General features: G+C 44.3%; 1 protein-coding gene across 1 annotated transcript in view; it reads left to right on the top strand.

The window, feature by feature from the left end:
* INTS3 (integrator complex subunit 3) overlaps positions 1-18,401 on the top strand; it is a 677,967-nt gene that overhangs the window by 164,190 nt on the left and 495,376 nt on the right. Inside the window, exon 3 of the mRNA XM_086947563.1 lies at positions 1,228-1,311. Within this exon, the coding sequence (XP_086803689.1) occupies positions 1,228-1,311 (84 nt within the window). The remainder of the gene's footprint in view (positions 1-1,227; positions 1,312-18,401) is intronic.

Raw genomic sequence — 18,401 nt, 5'->3', positions numbered from 1 at the left:
GTCTGAAACACCCCAAAATAATCATTCTGCAGTTGCGAGCAATAAATGGGCCTTTACTTTTTGTTTTTATCTTGCCACATTTGCAGTGCATTCAAAGACCGAGGTCAAATGTTAGGTTCTGTCTCCTAGGGAGCTTGGTGTTTACCTTTCTTTCTCCACTGCCAAGTGTGAGGATTTATGTGATAATCTTACTGGGTATGGGAATGTAAAGACTGTTGGATATTATTGTTTCTAGCACACAACAAAATGTAAATGCCTTTAAAAGAACTGTACAAATATTTCAGAATATATCAGAATTAGGATAGCACAAATCAAGCATAAATTCTTGTAATTCGGAAGTGTGGAGGAAACAAATATTTGAATAGGATCAAAACCTATCAGTACACTAGGTGATGCTAATTTCCATCGTTATTGTTTGTGCGTTGTATAGTTTATCACCAAAACTGTATGTCTCTGCTAATGTATGTATGTCAGCGCCATAGCACACCATGCATACTCGATTCCGCTTCACTCTACAACACTCCGCTCCACTCGATGCCTCTCCATGATACGTCACTCTGCACCACAGTATTCCACTGTACTGTACTGCACTCCACTGTATGCCACTCTACTTCACTCCACTGTATGCCATTCTGCGCCTCCCCACACCACCCTCACTCTGCGCAACCCCCTACTCCACCCCCCACCACTCCTAGGCCACCATACTTCTATCCCACTCACCCTCTACCCCACTCTCCCCCACTCCACGACACTCCACTCTACAGCATTAACTTTTAGCCATGCTGAACATCAGCCATGCTTGTGTACTACATGACTAAAACAAATTGGCAAAACCAGTAGCTCTTACGTAGCTGAGACCTATTGGCTTTGCCAATGCTTGTTCATTCTGGCAGGTGACTTGGCTCTTGGTTCAAAGGCACCTGTTTCCGTGGCCTTCGGCTGGAACGATGGATTTTAAATTAAAGGATTGTATCGCCTTGCTTTCCAATTCCTTAAAGACTGAGTATCTGAGCCACGGCGTTCAAAGTCTGCGACAGCTCTCGGTGCTCAGTAAAGGTCACGCCTTCCTCCGTCTCCCATCATCTCGCTCTGTTTCTGTGTTTTTCATCTGCCAGCCTTTCCCCATTCCTCCCCCCTCTGAATTTCTCCTTTAAGCCAATCTGATGTGTACAGTTGCTTTCGTGTATGATTTAAGATTAAGATCTATTTTGTATTCTCCCATTTTAGGTTTGTAAAGGACCCACCCAGCATGAAGAAGTGTGTCTAGGACTTTTTGCTCTAATTCTCCTAGAACCTGCCCAGGCTCAACGGGTAAGAGATAACTTAGTCAATGTTAGTCCTCGGCGCGTCTTTTGTTCCTGAAATCTAACATGACCAGTGTTTGTAGAAGGGAAGTGGTAATTGGGGATGGGTCCCTGCGACCTCTCTGTACTGTATCTCACCTTTTGACAAGATAGACGTCCACTTTAATGGACTGGGACACAGTTGTTATGGTTCGAAGACTAATTGTGACCACAAGGGGCCATTCCTTTGGCAAAGTTATGTTATTATGCGCATTTTCTGCCCTCCGTAGCCCAGTGTCATTGTCTAGCATAGATAGATTTTCCTGTTTGTGTGGCTTGTTGACATTTTTTTTATAACCAGGCACATAATTTTGAGGTAAAAAAAATTCCCATTTCACTTGGAACTTTGAGGTATGTAAAATATTTCAGATTACTCTGGGAAATATGGCTTCAGTTACCATAATGACAGCCACCAAAACCATCTGTAGACCTTTATCATTCTCAGGGTTACTAGGATTGTGCAGCACGGAGAACCAAATTATTGGCAAGGCTATATTATTTGGTAGCATTATTGTCATCAGTTTCAGCAGAAACTATTTTTGTAACATCAAAGATTTATCTGGCAGACGCAGTAAATCCATAATTGTCTGTAAACTCTGCTGCCGCAGAATAACAACAATCCACTGGCTCTCTGCAATGGTCTTTGTTTTATCACAATTTATTGGTGAACGCCTGGATAAAAGGGAGGTCAGGAGGGCCGTCAGGGTTGCAGTTAAGAAACGATTACAACATCTAGCCTTTTCTGCTTGCGCTCTGTTTTTCTAGACCAACCGTGATCCGCTGAAAAGAGATATTTATAACATGTTTATTTTGTGCACCTTTAGGGAATCATACCAAAGCTAGACTGCCTCTTCATGTTTGTACAGATTTCTACCCTACAGCTTTTTTAAAATCTGATTTATATGAAACTGACTTTTTGCAACAAATATCTAACTGCCCTTTGGGGTGTTTACTTTTGCAGTACAAATTCTACTTGTATTCATCATATTAAAGGGCAACACATCAATGATTAAGTGGTTTGAGGGATGGGTGAAGGTGTGAGGAACTATTTATAAGGAATAAAGTACCCCCCTGCCGTATATTATAAGGATATTGCAAGTCACCTCAGAGTTCCATATCTGTATAGAGACACTCTGCCTTTGGCCTCGTTCCCCTATGCGGTCAGGGTACTTCTCAATGACTTGCTAATTCTTTACAGTGTACAGCGGGCGGTGTTATATGTCTGTGTGTGTGTGTGTGTGTGTGTATGTATATATATATATATATATGTGTGTGTGTGTGTGTGTGTGTATGTGGTTATGTACATTTTCCATTGAATAGGCATTTTCTTTATTTGCTTATAAGCTTTCACACAGATGAGTGGCTCTGCACCAAAGTTGTCAATCTTTCTTTGGGTAGTCAGCTGAGGTCTAGCATACTAATGTTTGTGTATATCCATGCAAGGGAAAACGTTAAAGTGGGATGGTGTGTGTGAAAAAAGGTGTTTTCCCATTTTAGTTCTCATTTGATCTTTTCCTTATGTCTGCAGCCAAGCTGGTGCATGACTTTACACAAACATGGCTTGAAAGTAAAACGTTTCTCAGAAAGCATGCTCTTGTTGGCTTGGTATAAATTGATACATTCATTTTTGAGATGTAAGCTTTAAAAAAAAAGTTGAAGAAACTTGAAGGGCTATCATTTTTGTATCTTCTAGCCGCTTCGGATCTGTGAATCCTGTATGAAGCAGAAAATAAAAAAATATAGCCCATCACATTGGATGTGGGAGCCTTTTCCTCCGTTGTCTCTTTCGAATCTGCTGGTAATAATTTGGAACCACAGATCTGAGTAATCTCACTGACAAGACACAAGGGAAAAATGAGTCTTGCGACTTCCATTTCAAGAGTTTGGGCACAGTCCCTGCATAAAAAGATAAAAGACTAAATAAGTGACCTGGGTGGGCATCCTATCCCCTGAGAGCCACTCTTTTAGTGCCAATAAATGAAAAAATAAATGTTCATGGAATTGACGGATCCCCTTTGGGTGTCATGGATCTCCATTGGGTACATGAATACCCTTTTGGTATCGACTTCTGTTTTAGGTTTCCGGAATCCCAGAATCCTTAAAAGGATCCACAAAAGCAATGCAAGCTTCTCCAATCAATTATCTGCTTATTGTAAGTTTGTGATAAGGCTTTGGTACTGCGAACCCCCAATAGGAACTTCATAAGTCAGAGTACGTTGCTTTGTGTTTACGGTACCCAGGCATGGAGTTTGCCCCAGACTCAAACACACTAAACCACTGATATTCACCAGTACACACAAAAATCAATGTCATAATTTGTGCCGCCCTCCACGCTGAAATCACCAATTTGTCAACGGTACAGAAACAAAAAAAAGAGAGAACAAAATGATGGGCTGCCTAAATTTACGGATGTGTTGGTAACCATAATTGGTGAATTTCAGTGGTTTATGCGTTTGAGACCGAACCATAACTCAGTTTATAAAGATATGTACCGCTGCAGTATACCGCCTAGTCTCAGATAACATCATTAACTTTTGCAGAACTTTATTTTTGTCGAGCTGGTTCTCTTTATTTGTAGCCCTGGTGCTCAAAACATATTTATCACTGCAGGAACAGTTGGTGTCATAATTTTCCCGAAGAGTGATGAACTATGTTTCTCTAGCACACCAGAATCAGCAAGCCGCTTTCTCCATGATTATGTTGATGAGGACAGATTTATCACTGCAGTACCAGTCAGTCTAATCAGGCTTTTGGCGTTGCTCGGGAAATGCACATCTTAAACAGTTTCAGTCACATTTCCTATGCAAATGTGATGTGCTCTGAATAACTTTGAGGGTGTTGTGGCAAGTGTGAACCTCTGGAACAGTTTGGTGTCGTCAATGAAAGAATAAGCTACACTGTATGCAGCCCATAAAGTGTGATCAACTAGCAAGGTGGTAACATTGTAAAACAAGCCCCTTGGCCTATTAGACCTGAGCTTTCTATGACTTTACAAGGCTATGTTATCAGAGAAGTGTTCTTAAGGGCGATCCACAGGGCGCTCAGCCTGTAATGATAAAATATCAGTGGTGTGACTGAGTTAGATTAGTGTGTCCTATTTAAAGGGTTGTGAATGGATCGTCTTGGTATTTGTTAGTTGAGTCAAGAGTCTATTCGCGATAGCTTACGCATCGTCTGGGTCACCAGACTTCTGAGTCGGGTTTGTATCCAGGGCAGTTGGTAGTAGCGGGAGCTGTTGGGTGAATTCATTATTTCCACCTCGTTTAATATATGGTAGACATCTTTTCTAATGTGTTCTAATTTTGGATGTTGTTTTAGTGGAGGGTGGTGGTGTAAACACAGTTGTACGCAATTGAATGGTACATATGTGCTGTTATGGGTGTGTGCAATGTGTTTCTAATTAGTTTTGTTGTATGTTATGCATGCGACCTATGATTAAAGATGTATGCACTTGTGAGCATTGCGATACTAACAGTATGGTAAGTGTGTGCCTCTTTGGCTGTCTATGTGCAAGTTGCAGTACCAGGTGGTGTCCTGTTTATGGTAGAAGTGTGTTTGAGTCGAAGGTGCCTTTAGAAACTCTGAGAAAATCAGTTGTAGCTTTATCAAGTTAGCTTGTCATGTATGTGCTGAGATCTTCATAAAGAGTTAATTTCAAAGTTGTGACACTCAGTGAGAGCAATACAGAGTAAAGTACTGCCTTACTTTTAATTGTATATGTACATTAAACAGATATTTGCAAAGCTGATGGGTCTTATCTTGTTGACCTATTGGCTCTGCCAATGATTTTTGCTTAAGTTGAGAGGGAGAAAAAAAGAAAAATGGTGTGAAGAAATGGCTGTCACTGACTGCCCCTTTATTGTGTCAGTGTGTGTGCATGTGTCAATTACATGCGTGCAACTACCGAATGACGGGGGCACCAACACACATTATACACATATAAGTACAGAAGTCAAGCCAGAATAATTTTTATTCTGTTAAAAAAAAATACACAAAATAAGACCATTTAAAAAAACAAAATTTCTTAAAAGCCTATAAATATAGACATTCCTTATCGCGATTAGACCATAAGGTGACTTGTGCATAAAAAAAAGACATAGGCAGATAGAACATAAAAGCACGATAAGGGCTAATACAGCTAAAAAAAATACATCAGCATTGCAAACATTACATTCCCACCTTAAACCTCAACATTTGGTTATGTAAATTTTGTCAAAAATTCATTAACCTTCACAAAAATTAGTCCATAAAATTACATTTGAAAAAACGAACAAATCCTAGATTAAAAACGGCACACAAACCTGCTATCTCATTAAAAAACTTTACTTCCCCACGTTATTCCTCAATGTTGTGGTATCCCCATAAAATGTATGGACATTGTGCAAATATATTCGGTTTGCAACAGCTGCAGAAAGAGTAAGGCTGGCCTACTCCTTCTAATATTAAATAGCCTGAACAATGGAAGCTCTTGCCTACTTGGCTGATCATCCATTAGGCAACAGCTCTTTGGTTTGTTCATCAAGTTAGGGCCCAGGGCACATTGCACATGTTTACTGTTCCAACCTTGCAAACAATATAGTCTGCTCCCTCACCCGCCCTCTTCGCCTTCTGATAAACTGCCACTGACACAAACAAGCCAGCCCCACTCCACCAATGGCCACCGGTGAAGAACGTAAAGCACTTACATCGTGGCTCAACAGTGAAGCTTTGCCTATGCTAGTTTTCTGTTTCAGACTTCCTCCCACAGCCCCCACGATTGAAGTGCCACTTGTGAAACTCCATCAGTGAACCCTGGAGCCTCCCCAGCCCCCTCCTGTGGCTCTGCAGCCTAGCAGCACTTCTAAACTATGAGGAGCATTAGTTACTCTCTCTCAGTAGTCCCCATACCGTGAATGTAGCTGGGTTGGGGCTCAGCGTTACAGCTCCATGGGAGGCGCTCTTGTCTCCAGAGTACTATCCCAGTTGTACTGCATCATCCAAGAGCATGAAGCGGAACAGCACTCATGTCCCGAGCTTTCTTTCTCTGTTCCCCTGCACTGGGACCAAGTGAGTAACTGCATGGGCGTTCTGTCCTTGGATCTGCAATGTGTCCCAAGAGAGAAGCTTGCAGTCTTTTCCAATTCAGTGCTGGGAGACTTCTGGTAACCAGCGATCTCCTACTGCGCCGGGTGGCTGGAAATGCTGTCCTTGCCTGTGAGTACTCCATATGGACATGTGAGTCACTCTCCTAATCTGCTGCCATTGTGCCTCCAGTCCCAGCTCACTTTCTCCCTTACCCTCATTCACTCACACCTTAAGCCTCCAAACAAAACAAAACCAGAATGACTCTGTTTTGCTACTGGGCACTGTTCCTAGTGGCTTGGTCAAAGTTTGTGTTTTTTGGATAATGTACATGCAGACAACCAAAAAGTAAAATATTGACAACGCCAGTAGCAAGACCTGTGGCTTTGGTAATGAATCGGTTAAAGGTTGCCTGTCGGCCTTCTTACATTTACCTGGCCAGCCATCCTTCTTCAAGTCACCAGTTGTGATGCATTTTTTGACGGGACTAGTACTTATTTTCCTACCTACTACTTTTGTCATGCCGCAGTGGGACCTGAATTTAGTACTCACCTACTTGAAGTGCACTTGCTTCGAACCCATGCACAGTTGTTCTCTTCGTCTTCTTACAATCTACATCGCTTTCTGCAAACATTGGCCAGACCAGTGAGTAAACTCCAGGTGTGGGTCAAAGTTCCCCCATATACATCTTTCTTCCTAGACAAATTTATCCTCTGGACAAAAGAGACTTGCTTGGTCAAGGTAGTCATGCCCTTCCACAAAGGGCAATCCATCACCGTATCCCCTTTATGTGCAACGCCTCATCCTTCCAAGTAGGAAGAATGGCTTCTTCGCCTTGGCCCTAAATGGGCACTTCGCTTTCATATAGACTGCATCAGGAAACACTGACAGGACAACCAACTCTTTGTCTGTTTCTCTTGGGCCAAGACAGGCAATGTGGTGCAAAAGAGTACCATCTCAAAGTGGATTGTGCTGTCTATTGAGATCTACTATGGGTTAGCAAAGAAGAAGCCTCCAGAAGACTTATCTGCTCCTTTGACCAGAGCGAAAGCTACTATCACTGTGCTGGCATGCGGTGTGCCAGATATGGAAATTTGCCAGGCAGCTACGTGGGTGTCCCTCCACAAGTTCACAAAGCATTTGTTCCTTGATTGCAAGATCCCGCGGGATGGTCATTTTACCGATCTGTCCTGTGGGATATCCTGGACTGAGCCATTCCCCACACCCACTACCCGCAGAGGTGCACTGCTTTAGTGTCTATTCACAGTTTGAGGAATCTGTGATTAAAAGTCTCTATCATTTGTTTTCTACCTGAAAGTACATTACACAGGTAAGTAACTTGTTCTTTGACGCCAATGATTCTCCACCGCTACCCCCTTGTTTAGTATTTACTCAGTTGCCTCATAACCCTTCATGACCCTCCATTAATTTGCAGGTTTCCCCCCACAAGGCCGTCTCAAAAGAAACAAGAGAATGGTTGTACACAGATATCCTGCTCCTCCAGGGAGCGGACGATTTCAAGTAGAGTGCGCTTTGAGATCCGGCTGACAGAAAGCAGAGTACGGATTGCACCGCTTGAGTGGCAAAGAAGGGGGTCACCGGTATGCCAAAGTCCGGCATTTGAGCGGTTACCTTTATATGAAATACATGCAGTATGGTGAATACTGACCCTCTCCCTGACGAAATTGCCCAAAGCATTTAAGGCATTGAAACATGTTGGCCCTCTAAGGAGTTAGAAGGCAACAGAGTGTCTTTTAAAGTGAGCAACCACACGGCATGGAATAAGGAGGCAAAGCCAGTGGAGGTATAGCTTTTTTTAAATTCCAAATAACGTGGTCTGAAGTCATAAGGTCCACCTTATTTTGAGTCAGTTCTTATATGCACCAGGGAGACACCTCTTAGTAGTTGCAGCACCAGCATCTTTACCAGTGGTGCACCTTTTCTCTCACTATAACTGCACATTATCTTTCTTTTCTTGTTTTTGATATGGTAGTGCTAATGATGAGAACCTGAGCTCACTGGTGAGAACCTACCAGTGAACTCCCATGGTGTTACTTCCGTGAGGCACTCCATATCTCTTCACACATTTTTTCTGACATTTTTTCTGGTGTTTTCTTTTATATATTGCAGTACACAATAGGGTGCACAAGGAGGGAACAGAATATTAAATTGAATATTAAATTGAACAGGGATTCATGATAGGGGACAGTATATCTATTAACTGCCCAGTTAGCACACAAAACTGTGGGGCTACAAGACATATCGAAATCCAAACAGATCTGTTCAGGAAAAAGCTTCAGGTCATATGGCTGTGTTGACTCTTTCAGTGGGGGTTTGACCTGACTGCTTTAGAACTCCTATAGCTCCTTATTGAAGATACTGCTCCTCCTGGGAACAGCTGTTCTTGGAATTTATACTAGGGAATTCTTCCCAGTCGCTGGGCAGTCTGGGGGCTTGTCGTTGTATAGTTGCAGTTTTCCCCAGTGGATAGTTTGGTGCTTTGGTCCTTCTGGTCTGACAAAAATATCCGGTCTCCACACGGGTAGCTCATTCAAAAGTGTATAATTGCACACTCGTAGCACAGATGTGTATGCGGTTTAAAGCATTAAAGTGCAGCTCATCTCATAGAGGCTGCTCCAGATGGTCCTTCCTACGCAGCTGTGATCTCCTTTCCTAGACTACATCCTCCTGCAGGACACACTTGCAAATCACAGCGAGTCTACGTCTTTATTCAAGAAAGGTGAAGAACATCCAGCAGGTTCAGGATCCTAGTCCTCTATCATTTACTTAGTCACCCTGCAGCTGAGCTGATTACGGCACAAGGCATGCTCTCCTCTGTGAATGGGGTTTAGCAATTCCCTGTCTTTAGCAGGCAGTTTCTAATTTCTGTAGGAAATCTACAGCTGTCCTTGCTGGGGACTTGTCTAGGGTGTACCTACCTTGGAAGAAAGCGAGCGATCAGGCATCTGAAACACATCGATTCATGTATTTCTCATCCACACAACTGTATGGTTCCTGGCACTGGTGAGGAAGAATCCAGGCATTGGAGCCTGGGTTTCAGTATTTTTCTAGTTTCGCGTCATTACATGTGGATTCCACAGATCCTGCTATGGGGCTGGTGTCAGGCAGTTGATGGCCTTTGGTTTATTGGTCCCAAACTGGTCATGGTAAAGTCTTTATTCTCTCTAACTTGGCAGGACAAGTGGTGATGCTGGGTGTGCCCTGACAGGAATCTGAGGCACAGGAACAAAAACACAGAGCTAGGCTTTCTCACTCAGCTACTACAGAAGTCTGTCTTAAGAAACATGTCAGGAAGCATGGAGCGGGACTGAAACATGAAATGTTCTTACACTTCAAAGGGACATCTGTCTCCCTCCTTCCTTTCAGAGAAGCCAGGTCCTTTTCAAAGGACCTTAGGAATGTTCTTACAGTCTACATCCCTGTCTAGCAGGTTTTCTCCGTCCTCCATCTTCTTCCCTTTCCACCCACAGGAAATCCAAAAAGGAGCCCATCCTCATACAGTAAAACACAACAGACACACCACGCTCACTCTATTTTTTTTTTTTAAAAACCTATTTGACATTTTCAATCAGATACAAACACGGGCCTACAACCCCCAGGGCTGGCCGCAAAGCAATTGCAACACAATATTACGATCAAAACTTCAGACCCAGCCTCCCGGGGAGCATAGTCGCTACATCCACAATGCGCCCTGGTTGGAAGACGTATCAAATTGGGAACAGGATACTAAAGGTTTCATTTTATAATATAAAATAGAAGGATCAGGTGCCATACAATATCTCAAGCTATGAAGAGGGGGCGAGTGAAATAGCAGTGTGTCCACAGTTAATTCGTTTTCATGTAGGTCAGTGGCGTTAAAGCAGACGACACCCGGATAAACAAGCATACCATTAGGGTCGCGCCAACATTTATGCCCGCCCCGTGGCCCCGAAACATCGCGAGGGTCGAGGCACAGATGTGAAAGCAGAGATGGACCAAACAATGAACCCACTACGCTGACCCGGAAAAAGAGAAAGAAAAGGCCAAAGAAGATAAGAAGAGAAAAGAGGCCATAGAAACAAAGAAAAAACAATACTCCCATCCCCCAACTCCCCACCCTGCACCCCTGCAGATGACTACGGCCTACCCCCCTAGCAGCGTGCCTGTCGCCCAAGAACCGAAACCCGAAATATAGAAGAAACAGGGAAAAAAAGGAAAAGAAATTAAACCCCACCCGAAGAGGGGAAATGGAGGAGGGCTTTATTCAACGCACTCCCGGTCTCTCGCCCCCGTCCTAACCAACCCCGCCCCGGACTCCGTTAATTCAATAAAACAATCCCGTTAACCATAATACCACAATGAACAACCCAGACAGCAATCTCAGCCTTGGCCCCGCCGATTAAATTCGCTGAGTCCTTCAGGGGAAGAAAGCCCCGTCCTCAAAATGTCAAGAGGTACACAGAAGTTAGCAGAACAGGGGTCCACAGATGAAAAAGGAACGGCAGGTCCCAAATTAGCCGGCTGGTACCAACGATGGCCCTCCCCGTCTCCGAAGCCAGGCTTTATCCCATCCGCCATCGTGATAGAGCGCCTGGGGAGGGGGGTCGACACAGTCCAAAACAGTTCACGGTACCAATTGAAAGGATCCGAAGTGGGGACAGCATGTAAATGTTCCGACAGTTGCAAAACCGGGGATTCCAACGGATTAATTGAGTCACCAAGCACAGTACTTTCGGGTAGATCCACTGCGATAGGTGCAAATACAGCTTCCAGCGCTGGGCCTAAGTACGCCACCGGGGCGTCAATCGAAAGGCGGGCTGGCCGCCGGGTCTCGGGCGTCAAGTCAGGATCCGGCCTCAATCCTTTGATTCCATCCGCCGCCAACAACAGGTTGCAGGTCTGGGCTTTAACAGTCTCCTGAAGTGCCACAAGGGCCTCCAGTACCGTCCGCAATGACGGGCCACTTTGAGCCTGCTCCGTCAGCCTCCAATTTTCCTCAGGCATGGTGTTCCCCACAGGAGAGGCGCCTTCTCCGGGGGAAGATGAGGCGGAGCAGTGGTGAGCCATGAGGGACAGACTGGTAGCGTGCAGTAGCGCGTAGTGAGATTCCAACCCAAGGGGCACCGGCGATATGAATGCTGGACCCCCGGTCCGGGACCCCCGCAACACAGCGCCGTGCGTCACTCGTCACCTCACCTCCTATAGAACACCAGGCAGCAGATGGTAGCAGAGCAATCCCAAAATTCCGAATGTTCCAGAGACCGGACCCAACCGCATTCAACAGTCCGTTGTTGTTCAACTCGGACCCGGCTAGGCCAGCACTCGAGACCCCGGCTTCTCGGCTGGGTTAGGCCTCAAATCAGTCCTCGACGTTACTCCGCTCCACGGTGTCGGAGAAACTCCGGGATCACCTCATCAGAGTGCAAATCGGGTCACACACACTGATCCGGAGCAGGAGATCAGGATAGATGACAGGATAGTAGAGCGTAGGACGGAGGTCAGCGGAGCCGGGAGACTATGCGGCCATCTTGGTTGGTGTCGTAGCTCCTCCCCCCCGCTCACTCTATTTCATACAACTAACATGCATTGCACAAACACTCTCTGTACATGTCCTCCTCGCCCTACCCAGAGCCCCTTACCAAAGCTGTTCACGGGCAGCTGGCATTATATTAAAAGGTGGGTGCAATGGGTTGAAGCTGATAACCCAGTGTTAGCACAGCATATAAAGGGGTGAAATTCCATAACGGAGTCTGACACCACAGCAGAGATCCAAATACCTGAGGTTAAAAAGTATCATTGTGAAAATTTGGGGGGCGATCACACAGACATAGCCCACACCCTTCAGGAGTTTGGTGCTGCTTTGGGGGCTGTATTGACCAAACTCTGGCTTATTCCTCCTGCACCTTAATGCCACTCCGACCTGTCTGGATCTGGGGGCGACTCAATCAAATGAAAGTGTTTCCTTCCTTTACTTTGGCAAAGAATATACCACAGCCAACTGGGCCTCCTTGACCATAATTTCACTAAAAGTGTAGGCACTCAAGGCAGAAATAGTTTTTTGGAGGACTCACCCGTTTTCGGCAAGGAGCTCATTTGCCTTATCTAAAATGGTGATGCTGCCTTTGCTCCTGTACTGTTTTGATATTCTCACTAGCCCTCTCACAAAGAAGTTTTTTCTTATGCACTACTAAGGGAGCTCATGTGGCGCAATGGCCGGTGCAGTATTTGGATGCCTAGCTACAATAGATTTGCTGTTGGCTTTCTGATTTGTCACTGGAAGAAACTTACTTTGACGGACATCGCTTGCTTGTTGAGGAGGTACACAAACTTCTGCTCCCTGGTGCCAGACTTGGAGAAGCGATATATAATTTGGAAATGCCAGCAAGGGATTTTGTTCATGTGAATAATTGCAGAATCAGACTTGCATCTTAATTTAAAACAGTGGTCTGTTCAATCAAATTGGTATCTGATATAGCTATTATCAAATTGACTAACAATCAATTAGACAAAGAGACCATTCAAGTGCTATAGTCTGAATAAACATGAGCAACACGGAACAATCTTTTTTTGAAAAAATATTTCTTATTTATGTCAATCAAAAATTTATAGGGTACATATCAACAATTCACGTTGATTACAATGCTTACAAATGAAAGAGGAATTACTCAATTCTTCCTACAGTTCATCTGAAAAACAAGTCCAATCCAGAAATAAAACAGTAAGTGACACCTATTTATTCTTAAATTAAAGGTCACTTATATAGTTTAACAGATGGAGAAATGGACTATGGTCGACGTTTCGGTCTTGTATAGTATTAATCCTTCAGACCTTGTTCAGGACAACACAGTGGGCATTTGGCAGTGACCCCTAAAAACAACATAATGTAATGCATTACTTTTATGGCAATGGAATTTCAAATCCTTACAAACATCACAGATTACCCGTGTATAATAAACAACAACTACTTTGCTCAATAATATCATGTTCTTACATCAACTTTATCAAAAATCCTAAACCAGGAGTCCTATTTCCCTGGATTTTGCAGAGAACAACTCTATTTACATTTGTCATTGTATTACAGTACGTTAAATTCACGACAGCTTACTTCGTGAATAAATCCAGTTGTGACCTCAGAATCGAAGGCGGTCACAGGACTCTCAATGGCAGTCTTGGATATTGTCTAAAATGGGGGAAAGGGGATATCAGGCACCTCAGCTAAATCCTTAACTATAGGTGGAAATCGACAATGGTGTTTACTTGAGTCATTTACCTGATTTTTATCTTTCCCAGACTGCTCTGTGGTCGAATTTTTCTTTTTAAAGACCAGTCCTTGTTATTTTCTAATTGCATTTTTATGCTTCCAATCTAGAGGGAAGTCAAACGCAGAATTCTCATTTTTTGATCAATCATTGTCATTATCGTTTGAACATCTTGATTAGTTTACATCTAATTTTGCGCAGAGGCTTCACAAACGGCACTCGTTATAGTGTGGTAGAATACTGAACCACCGTTTTTATAAATTATAGTTGTGTTTACAACTCGTTGCCCTAGAAATGCGTTATCACTCGTGTTTAATTGCGATGTTTCACGTGGGACGATTCGCTTTTACATGTGGCATACTGTCGCATTTCCAAACGCGGAGCCCTAGGGTTTCATACACTGTTACGGGTAGTATGACCATTTGACACTTGAGTCCCCATATGTTACAGTACATACCGGGCAGTGTTTAAGGAGGACTCGGAGAAGGGCAACTTTTATTACTACTTACGGCGTGGAGCTGCTTCTTGAGAAGCTTACTGATCACTAAAAATGTCACACCCTATGCCTCGGCCATCCCTGTGCTTGGATTGCCTTAGCATCTTAGGTGGTTTATGGCTGTGGGAAGCACTGGGAGAACGCAGGTATTACACCTTCTCCTACCTGGCCACCAAGAAATGGAATGGCCTCTTCCGCCTGACCTCCCCCACCCTGCAGGAATTCAGAAATGATCTGAAAACCTGGCTGTTCTACTAATTACACCCAGTAGCAGCAACCCCCAGTGCCTAGATACCCTCACGGCTGATAAGCAGCGCTTTACAAATTCAGATTGATTGGTTGAATGAGAGCTCTATTTCAGGATGGGTATCTCCTTCCTTTTGATTTACTTAGGGAACAGTTCAACAAAACGTGGGACAATTTCTGACACATCGAGTCACATTCTACCCTCTCAGGGCCGGATGATCCATTTATGATGTAGACCCCACAGCTCGCTCCTTGGTCCAGACTTTGTGATGGGTTATGGCTGAAGGAGTATTTGTTGGGGTACACGTACCCCATACACAATCCTCACTGCAGTACCTGCCTGACAAATGGGTGTTTGAATCAGGGAATGGGCTTGGCCAATTGTATATTTGCATCCTATTTTGCACAACGCTGAGTTTAAATGTGTATACTGTATACACAATTCAATATTTTACATAGAGCTTACCTGTCTCCTGCTAAAATTAAAACCTTTTCCCCAAAATGAATGCCTCCTATCCACGCTCCGCTGCGGTCGCAGCTAACTTTCAGCTTGCGTTATGGGATTGCCTTTCATTGGTGGCCTACTTTTTTAAAATATTGGGTCAGCTGGCTGCAATAACCAGGCTAGTCAACTTAACTAGCTGCTAGGCCTGCCCTTTTGGGGCAAAAGAATTGGCCAACGAAAAGAATAGGGTAGCTGCCTGTTTCCTGGACCTTACTTTACTGATTTCTAAGCGGGCAGTGACCATGAAATAGAAGCCATGGTTTTGCCCACATTTGGGTTATGGAGCTAAGTGAACATAATATGGGCCGATGCTCAGAACAAAACCTTCCACAGGGAGGATTCTGGGGTCTGCAGAAAAATCCAATCACCAGCGATTCAGACATGTTGATAAATCTGAATTAAGAACTCCGAGATGGCACACCGCAACTGTAAGTTAAGTCATTTCCCAGTTGCAGATCACTAAGTGCACCTCTGGTCTAGCTGCCCAACTGCAGTCACTATTACTGCCTGCCCCTCTGCCTTGCTTAGGAGGTTCAGAGTTGTTGTTAGCAGCTGCAATGCTCAGGGATTCTTCTTAGATAAAACTGTTGTTTCCAAAGAGCGACATCCTTTCTCTACTGACAAAAGTTCATAGTTCAAGCAGTGTTAATGAAAAATGTTTTTGTTGTTAATTATACCTGCCCTAGAGGGCAGCCGTGACTCACTGGAGCTCGTCATTGCGATGTAAACTGCTGGTATTTTTTTTATCTAAAATGCCAATAAAGATAGCTTGAAAAAACAAGCATTTGCAATGCAATAGGTCTCGCATTTGCCAGAGTTTAAGCTATTGGCATTGTAATGACAATGCCTTTTATTTATTTGTTTTCAATACCCACCCATAAATAAAAAGCATTGTAATTTACAATGCCAATAGCGGAAACTCTAGCAAATGCGAGACCTGTTGCATTGCAAATGCTTGTTTCATTTGCAACAAGTCCTGGTAAGGCTGGTAGAAGTGTAGCAGAGCTGGTGTTGGCATGAGACTGACTCTTCCCCAACCCTTTCAGGAAGTCTCTCCGTTTCTGTATATACAAGTCTAACACATCCCAGACAGGACCAAGTTTGTCTTTGTTTGCAGAAGATCCGTGAGACACACTGAGGGCAGCGTTTACACAGAGCTGTTTAAGCGAGGACCAGGGTGTTACTAATCGGAAACCGCCTCCCCCGACCCTGCACCCTCATTCTGGGGCGCGCCCCTTCTACAGTTATGATGCGGGAGGTGAAATGGTATGTGAGTGAGCCATTGTTATTTCCTGCTGCTGCTCGTTTGTCTTCAGCACTTACAGGGTGGTTGGTGAGCTCCCAGACACCCAGATGCTGTGGTACAGCGCTATATTGGAGATGAAAACGAGGCGCTGTGTCATCACTGGGTGCATCAGAGCCAGTGACTGACACAGAAACATGAGTCTTGGTGGCACTTCTCTGCCCAGAGAAGGCCAACCGCACACCCCCAGTGTAATATTGCATACATCTTGCATTACATATTTTCTTGCATCAACTATTTCACAGAAGAGGAAAACACGAAAAGCAAGGTTCTGAACGAAAAGATCATTTGAGAAGAATGAGTCCTGTTCAGAGTGGTAATTCCAGACAGAGTTCCTCATCCCTTCACTATGTAATGTAGCAGCTGGGTACATTGAATCTAGGATCCATTCTGATAGATACTTGAATTCGTGTATAGAATATGTGCATTTATGTACACAGCGCCCATAAGAGGTGCTAGTACTGAATCACAGCATTTGAGAATTAGCTTTTATGTAACAGAGGATGCGTTCAGAATGATAGCTCTGAATGTGTTGGCTATTTAACTTCACTAAAGAGAGTAGAGAATTTTAAGAACCTTGTTCTGGTTAAGAACAGTGAAGCTTAGGCTATAGAATAACCCCTTCCAATTCTTATGTATGAAGACCATGGTGTAAATTCAAAATAGTCCAATCTAATTTCAAAGCAATGTAGTAGGTGACATTGGGTACATTGAGTCTAAGGAAACGTGCCCCAAGCAAGCAAAGGCTTGACCGCAGATGAGAGATGGTGAGGTGTTGGGTTCCACTGGGGCTGGCTTGGGGGAATACAGAAAGCGACGACCTTTTGGGTTTCCTGATGCGCTTCTGCTTTCCCACCTCATGCAGTGAAGAGCCCAATCACTATCCCCTTGTGGGTTAATTTGCACCAGGCATTGGTTGGTGGGCTCTTAGAGCCGTTTTCCCAGATGATTTAATAGCACCGAGCAGAATATGTACCTCTTGGGAGACTTGCAGTCCTGCTGGGAAAATATCATGGCAGGGTTATCGTATGAGGATCAGTCTGGGAGGGGAGTTGTGGTGGTAATGTTTTAATGAAGATTGCCTGGGGGGATGCTATCCAAGGAGTAGATGGTGTGGGGGTCAATGAGGAAGGAATAGGAAACTGTCCAAGTATGAGTGGATAGGGCAGAGCAATAGAGAACGCTGGATTGCCAACTTTTATTGCTATCAAGAGTTCTTAAAGGTTCTGAGGAGACCAACCAAGCTCTGCTCACATAACCAGAAGAAATAAGCAAATATTACTGTTTTCCACATAGGCCCGATTAAGAAATGCACAGTAGGATGGACGGCTTTGTTCATTGGTTCTTACTGCTAAAGTTTGCGCGTCATCGTTTTTTCACTTAATATTGATGACTTTGCCTTCTGTTTTACCGAGGTCTGTTAATTGTTTATCATTTTATTGGAGTAGCGTCAATAGTTTTCAGCACGAAGACAAGGCAGTGGTGCCTTAAGCAACTCTGTAGATATAAAGAAGAAGGACAACGTACTAGTCTTGCAGCCAAGGTGTTAGGTAGATGTGTTATCATGTTGCGCCGTTTCAGCTGCATGCCCAAAAGCACAACCCTCCCCTGGCTTCCAGCCCTTATTTTGCCATCTGGCAGACCTCGTATGTTCCTTGGCAAGTGCTCTACAATGATTGTGTATGTTTCTAACCAGCATAGTGCTAGACACTGTTGGGTGATAGGTAAACACCCCAAAGCTGTCCTTCTCTTGACATGTTTGGCTACTCAATCAATCAATCAATCAAGAATTTGTAGAGCGCACTAGTTACCCGTGAGGGTCTCAAGGCGCTGGGGGGAAAAAAGGGGGGGGGCACCACTGGTCGAACAGCCAGGTCTTGAGTAGCCTCCTGAAGGTCAGCAGGTCTTGGGTCTGTCGTAGGCTCAGTGGCTAGGGTGTTCCAGTTCTTGGCCGCGAGTTGGGAGAAGGATCTGCCGCCGGTGGTTGTTCTTCGGATGCGAGGGACGGTGGCGAGGGCGAGGTCGCCAGAACGGAGCTGGTGGTTGGGGATGTAGAAGAAGAGTTGTCTGTTGAAGTAGGCTGGGCCGGTCTTGTGGAGTGCCTTGTGTGCGTGGATGAGGAGCTTGAAGGAAATCCTCTTGTTGACTGACTCCTGATTAGCCATTGACACTGCTAACAGTTGGCAGC

This window comes from Lissotriton vulgaris, chromosome 12 (assembly GCF_964263255.1).
Source record: "Lissotriton vulgaris chromosome 12, aLisVul1.2, whole genome shotgun sequence".
Taxonomy (NCBI): Eukaryota; Metazoa; Chordata; class Amphibia; order Caudata; family Salamandridae; genus Lissotriton; species Lissotriton vulgaris.
The sequence above is the reverse complement of the archived record's forward strand: the minus strand, read 5'-3'. Positions and strand labels throughout refer to the sequence as shown.